Source organism: Engraulis encrasicolus, chromosome 14 (assembly GCF_034702125.1).
Source record: "Engraulis encrasicolus isolate BLACKSEA-1 chromosome 14, IST_EnEncr_1.0, whole genome shotgun sequence".
NCBI classification, from domain to species: domain Eukaryota; kingdom Metazoa; phylum Chordata; class Actinopteri; order Clupeiformes; family Engraulidae; genus Engraulis; species Engraulis encrasicolus.
The window spans coordinates 31,560,778-31,568,277 of record NC_085870.1 but is presented as its reverse complement, the minus strand read 5'-3'; the positions used below and the strand labels follow the sequence as shown (position 1 = coordinate 31,568,277).

Here is a 7,500-nt window from a genome sequence, read left to right as displayed (position 1 = left end):
AACTTCGGTTCTGTTTCATTTGGCCTCTTGACTGCTGTTCAGTCACTCCAAAGGGCCACTTTTTTTTGTTTCTTAGATCGAGTAGTAAAATGCCGCACTCTCTGCCTTGTTCTCTTTACTAAAACATTTCACAACTTTAAGACACGGCCCCTGTTATACATTAGCTCTTACCAGAATGGCAGTGACCAAGTTGCAATGTATTGTTAAAGGCCCTGTGCACTGTCATAGTGGTGTAGTACTATGATAGTAAAGTTTTTTTCAGTGTCTATTACAGCATACCAGTGGTGGAACGGTGTGTGGTAAGGGGCCACTGCACCATATCCAGGTAGGACAGCAGGCCTGTAGCCAGGGGGGGTTCGAGGGGTTCGTTCAAACCCCCCGTCCCATCCCCCACCCCCACTCGACTCCCCCAACTACGTTGCATACCCATTGTGACTGGAAGGCCATTTCATCCCCCTCACTAAACTAAGCCTTTGAAATAAAATAGTAAAGGTTTGCCTGTTAAAGTAAGGAAATTAAAAATGGTTGTTGCTGTTGTCAGCCTTGAAACCAATGAATAAAATATGTCTAAATTCAAATATTTGAAGTGTGCTCGTGTATTTGGGGGACATTGGAGTAGGGAGCCAAATGAAGTCCACTTTCGGGGGAAAAAGATCCCCCCATACCACAATGATGGCTACGGGCCTGGACAGGCCCCCAAAAACAACAACCCAATCCAACAACTATATCCCTGAGTTAGAGCACACCTATATGTACGATGAGCACTTTGTTTCTTACCGTGCCCAATGTGTGTCATCATCATATGTGTGTTCACTGTTTTGCAGCAGAGTGATCCTGACAACCTATATGCAGACTGGAGCCTACTCACATTCTCCGTCTGTGTGGCTAACTGGCCGGCCAGCCCAGTGGCATTACGTAGCGGAGCGTCTTTGGAACAGGCAATTAGGTGTTTCCTGGTCAACTAGGCGCTCCACCACTATACAGCTCTTGTTACTTCATCATTTATTTGATTTCCACTGCTTTTCTTTTTTAGGTTTTTTTTTTTTCGTCTAAAAGGTCAGGACTAATTTTAGTGCCCGCACGTCTTTTCCAACAGCGAGGGGAAGGCAGAAACGACTCGGCTTAGCTCACACACTGCAGTTTATCAGATCCAAGGAGGAAGGGAGAGAGAGAGAGACAGAACGAGGGAGTTTGGAAGAGAAGAGAGAAGATGGAGGAAGGAGGAAGGAGAGGGGGATGAATGTTGTTTTATCATCGGAGGTGTAGAAATTCTTCCATCATTCTCACCCGCGGAGGCCAGGCTGAAGGGTGGGGGGGGGGGGGGGGGGTTGGGTGGGGGGCGTAACTGATAGAATATTTATGTGCTCATTATGATAGCAGTGTGATTTTGTGTGTCAGATAGATGAGGTCAGCTGTTTTGTGTGGCCACGCTGCTTGAGAGGATGATGCTGCTTACGCTGAAAGAATGTTGAGAGAGAAAGAGAGAGAGAGGGAGAGAGAGAGACTGGTTGGAGAGAGAGGGAGGGAGATAGAGAGATGAGGAAAGATAAGTTGATAAGTGGAGAAAAAGATAGCGGTGAGGAAAGCTAGCTCTTGGTCTAGTTTATGTAGGCTAGCTGTTGGTGCATGGAATTGCAAGTTTGTGGCTTTCAAACACTCTTACGAACATTCTGATATTTTGAATATGTTAAGTCAGTTTTCTCACATTGAAGCATAGAAAGAGAAAGTAAAGTACAAGAACATGAAGACGATAAAAACGTCTCATCTGAGGATTGGGGGTTGTGAAATAGTGACTTCATAAACACAGTATGTTTACAACAGCTCACAGCTTTGGTAACGTTTATAGTCACAGTTGCAAATACAAATGATCAATAATGGTTGATATTAATATATCTACTGCATACATACACCTCATGCAATCCTAGGCAGAGGAAGCTTTGTAACTAACTACTAAACTATTCAAATCATAGAATGTTTGTGTTGTACGGCTTTTGTAAGCATTGCTAGTGTTCTACGTACAAGCTACATAGAATCTGTTGCAGAGACACATCTTTTCACAGATGCTCTCCTCAAGGTTGAACTGTGCGTGCTCATCGAGCGCCCTACAGTTAGATGGGCAGGTAGGCCTAATAAAGTGTGGGAAAGTCAAGGTAGGCTCTGAGGTTGCATCTGCCGGGAGAGAAGCGCGGTGTGGTGCGGTGCAGACACATTGCAGGCCATGAAACTGTCCGACGGCATGAAGACATCTCTCCGACTGCGCGCGCGGCTTTAAGGCCCCCGGGCGGAACCGATTTCTGTGAATGTCATTACCCCCCCTCGGAGTGGAGCACAGGGCTCGGCAGAACACGGCTTCTGTAGACAGACAGAAGGGAAACGAGAGCGAAAGAAGAGACGCACTGTCACACACTATCTGTGTGTGTGTGTGTGCGTCTGTCTGTGTGTCTCTCCAGCACAATCCATCCTCCACAGCTGTTATGTTTCACTCAACATATCCCCCCTGTTTAAACAACACACTACGTTACACACACACACACACACGCATGCATGCACAAACAGACACATGCACATACATACTACACACCCACAGCCACATAGGCCAACAGACAGACTCACAGACAGACGCACGTACGCACGCACGCGCTCACGCACACATTTCCACATCACATTCACATACCGCACTCACACTCATTCAGTCTCACACATGCAAATAAATACACACACAAAAACTCAATACCTCCTCTCTCACACTCACTCACAAACACGCACGTACACACACCCACACATACACACCCGCACCCACACACACACACACACACACACACACACACCATGGCATAGCCGGCAGCAGTGGGTTGGCAGCAGTGTGAATGTGTAAGGGCCCCACTCAGGACAGTGGCCAGACCAGGAGAGAGCTGGGCTCTGCTTTCACTCTGCTGTTTGCTTTTGTGGTTTATTTGGGTCTACCTGGACCGTAGCCCTTCCAGAAGAACCACTCTCAAACTTATCTTTCTCTCTCTCTCTCTCTCTCTCTCTCTCTCTCTCTCTCTCTCTCTCTCTCTCTCTCTCTCTCTCTCTCTCTCTCTCTCCTCTGTGTGGTTTATTTAGGCCTACCTGGACTGCAACTCCTACCTCCACTAACGCCACTTCTCTCAAATGAGTCTCTCTCTCTCTCTCTCTCTCTCTCTCTCTCTCTCTCTCTCTCTCTCTCTCTCTCTCTCTCTCTCTCTCTCTCTCTCTCTCTCTCTGTCTACTACATCAGTCTGTCTATTTTCAGGCACAGCACACTCACCAGAACAGGCTGTGCAGTGTAGTTGACCTTCTCCACAACGCCACACTGGCTGCTCAGTACTGATAGTGGAGAGCGGAAGGCATGGTTACTCGGGTCTGCACAGTCTCAACCTGTCACAGGCGCTAATAAGCGGACTTGTAATGTCCCATTTTGTTGTGGTTGGGACTCCGCAATGTATAAACCGTTGCCTCAGTGCAACAGAATGGGCAATCATATCGGAGTTTCCGATATACAAGCTCGGGGTAATTTGTTGTCGACCAAGTTTGTGAAACACTAAGTGTTCCTGGGCAGGGGATATACAGGGACTTTAGTCGTCTGAGAACAGAACACAGATGTCGGAATGTGAGGACGTCTATTTTGTCCGATTCAGCAGGTGATGCCCAGCGAGCTGAATGCGCCTTTGCCTCAGCACTTTGGAAGAATGTTTACACAGACTGACTTGAGTTTTGAGTCAGAAGTTCAGTGTTCTCTTGTGGGCTTTTTTTGCCTTTATTATGACAGAGAAAGTGAGGAGTGGGACAGGAAACGAGAGCGATGGGATAGTGCTGGGATATATGACCCAGGCCGGACTCGAACCTGGGTCCTCATGAGCCCATACATGGTATAGGTCTATTACTGTACTGCAGTGTGACTCATCACCTCCCATGGTGACATTTTTTTGTTTACTCACCCATGTCTGTGCCCCACTCACTATTCTCAGCTGTGGAATAATCCTACTCTAATTCAAGACTTCGTGAATCACAGGTGTTTGCAAACTTGTCGACTGTGCCATGAGCAATGAGACCTCAAAATTCCTCATAGCCAAAACATTGAGACAGGTTACAAATAAGAAAGTCTAACTGGGTCCTGCTTTAAAAGGAGTTGTTTGAGGCTCTCAACGAGTTCAGTGTTATTCGCCTATGCTGACATTTTTTGTTTACTCTCTGACTTTCTTACTGTGCTCACTGTTCTCAGCTCTTGAATAATCCTACTCTAATTCAAGCCTTCGTGAATCACAGCTGTTTGCAAGCTTGTCGACTGTGCCATGAGCGATGAGACCTCAAAATTCCTCATAGCCAAAACATTGAGACAGGTTATAATGAGTAAGTTTGACTGGTTCCTGCTTTATACTGTAAAATGACCGGTTTGGGGCTCTCAATGACATGTCATGTGTTGGAACATCTGAGAACCATCCCCGGGCTAAACTGAGACTGGATTTTGATGAAGGTTTATTTGTAGGAGGACATTTAATTGTAGGACATTTTCTTTCATTTCATTTGTCTTCTTGCGTTCCACTGGCAAGCAGATCTGCCCCCCTGTGTGTGTATGTGTGTGTGTGTGTGCGTGCGTGCTTGCGTACGGACGTGCATGCGTGCGCATGACCTGTTTGTATACATTGTGTGTGTATGTGGGTGTGTGTGTGTTGGTGTGTGCATGCTTGTGTGTGTGTGGGTGTGTTTATGTGTGGGTGCGTGCATGCTTGTTTGTGTCTGTGTGTGTGTGTGTGTGTGTGTGTGTGTGTGTGTGTGTGTTTGTTTGTGTCTGTGTGTGTGTGTGTGTGTGTGTGTGTGTGTACTTGCAGACGAATGTCAGGTCATCTGTGTGTTTTTCCTGTCGGCTTCCTGACAGCAGATATGCCGTCTGTCCAAGCAGCTACTCATTGGGGGGCTCCGGCATTCCGCCTGTGCCCTGTCTAGGTACACCATCCATAACTCATCTATTTCTGGACACAACGGCAAGATTACGGAGCACAAGGACATAGACATGAGTGCTGTAGAGTTCACAACGAAGTGAGCAGTGGACACTACGTTTACCCAAGTTGCACCAGTAGCTTAATTGATGGAAACATTTTTGACGACACATTGTAGATGGGGAAACTACCTCTTGTTATTAAGTTGAAATTATGTTTTAGTCTACACCAGTGGTTCTTAACCTTATTTTCTTAAAGCACCCCCTTGCCTGTGTTGAGGACAAGCCACGCACCCCCAACCTTGACTTTTGCACAAGTATATGCACTGAAAAAGGATACAAGTGATTAATTACATGATTCTTCCTTGAGACATTAATCAATACCATAATGACTTTAAATAGTGACCAAAACATGTTTTGATTAGGCCGAATTATAATGTTTGCAAGCAGAATTTTGGTCCCAGCCTCAACGCAAACATAATTGTGCGCACCCCCTGGAATCTCTGGCGCACCCCCAGGGGGTGCCCGCACCCCAGGTTAAGAACCACTGGTCTACACCATAACTCAGCTATTTCTGGACACAAAGGCTAGATTGAGGCGCCCAAGGACGTGGACATGAGTGCTGTAGTGTTCATGGTCAAGTGTGCGGTGGGCGTTTAGAAAGAATCGCCAGTAGCAGTTGTAGGTGGGGAGACTTCCTCTTTGTTGTTTGGTTGTAATTGATATTTTAGTCTAGTAGTGTTTGAGTGTGGAAGTTCCTCTTGTGTCATGGTCACACTATTCATCATTACTTCTCAATTGTGATCATATGTTCCCTACAGACGTTCAACAAGGGCAAGATTGTTGTGCCCAAGGATATTGATGTGAATCTTTTAGTTCCCAGTGAACCTTGAGACATTAGTAAGCTCCCCCAGTAGCACCCGTGACTTAATTCGGGTAAACACCTCATAGTCACGTTCTTGATATATTCAGATAAGGATGTGATATTTCTCCAGTTCAGTCATAGCCTGTACCCACCCAGTGACCTTATTGTGTCTGTCTGAGGGAAACTGTGAAGCAGAAACTGTTCTGGACTGGGGTGCGTTTCTTGACAACATCGTTGCTACAGTACCTAATTTAGCAACTTGCTTGGTTGCAATGCATTTTCCTATTGGAAACCTGCAGGTTAAGTTGCTAACTGTAGCAACGATGCTTTCGAGAAACGTGGTCCAGGACTGCTCTCCTGTTCTTTCATTAGACTGTTCCATTCAGTAAAAGAGCATCCACCTTTCCACTCACGGCCAGTTCGTCATACATTTTTTGTTGTCTTTCCTCACCTTGAACTTGATTTCTGACAATGTTTTTTTGTCTTTTACGAGTCTCTATTCATATTTTGGTTTATCAGTCATTACACATTTTAGACAGGGAAATGTGTTATATCACTGTAATAAGGTGAGTGACGTTAATGCGGAAGTTCCTCTTGTGACATGGGCACACTATTGAATAGTTGTTTTGCTTCTTACGTGTGATCATAGGGTAGAGCTCTCACTGAACCTCCAGCACCTTCCTTCTACAAACTATGACACATATGTAGACTAGTTTGACTGAGCTGTTTTGGGTTCTTTTAGTAGCTGTTTCCTTAGCGCAAAGGGGGTCTACTGATACTCATGGACTTTCCCATTTGCTTTTCTCTCAGTGTTTTCTCTTTTCCCATGAACTCTCTGTGTGTTCCCCTTTCTTTTACATCACCCTGGATTTGATACCAGACATGATCAAGTTACTATGTTATGGAAAGCAGACTTAATGTACTTATGTGAAAGGAAACATACCATACATTACATGTTGGGGGAGGCTTTGGGAAGTTCCCTGTTGTTCAAGAACTGTGATGACATGTGGTAATGTAAAATCTGTAAGGACCGCTTCAGTTCCTTAAAACATGCCTCAATCATAAAGCCTCTATCATAAAACTTGTTGTAACCAAAATGGTAATGACCAAGTACTAATCTGTTGAATAAGACACTTGGCAATGCCATAGCTATATTTTGATGATGGAGTTGAGCATTAGTGAATCGGATTACCGGCAATCACATCTGCATGAAAGGCTACATGCCACACTCAGGGTTGCCAGATGAGAATGATGATTTCCAGCCCAAAAAATGCTGAAAACTCGCCTGGGCGCACTAAATCTCACCCAATTTGAACTAAATTATATTGATTTCTATGGCCATATGCCCTTTTTGCCCTTTTTTACCCGCAGCCAGTCATCCTAAGCAGCCCAATTGGGCAGCACTGGCCACATTGAAACTAACAGTTGTTGTTTTGCTCATGTTTTCATACAGTGTCAGTATTCTAGTTGGAGCCCCAAAAGCCAACACCAGCCAACCAGATGTCATGGAGGGTGGGGCCGTATTCCTCTGTCCTTGGAGCCGGAGCCAATCAAAATGTAGCATTCTCGAGTTTGACAGTGAAGGTAAGTGCATATATTTGGGGGCCTTGTTTAAAAGATGTTTTTGTGAACTAACCCATAGCCCTGTTGTTTGACACCACCAAGCCCTTTTGGTTGT

General features: G+C 45.4%; 1 protein-coding gene across 2 annotated transcripts in view; it reads left to right on the top strand.

Annotated features, from left to right (window-relative positions):
• LOC134462404 (integrin alpha-5-like) overlaps nt 1–7,500 on the top strand; it is a 76,784-nt gene that overhangs the window by 4,065 nt on the left and 65,219 nt on the right. For both annotated transcript variants that reach the window (XM_063215422.1, XM_063215421.1), the window contains exon 2: nt 7,276–7,406. In XM_063215422.1, coding sequence (XP_063071492.1) covers nt 7,276–7,406 — 131 coding nt within the window. The remainder of the gene's footprint in view (nt 1–7,275; nt 7,407–7,500) is intronic.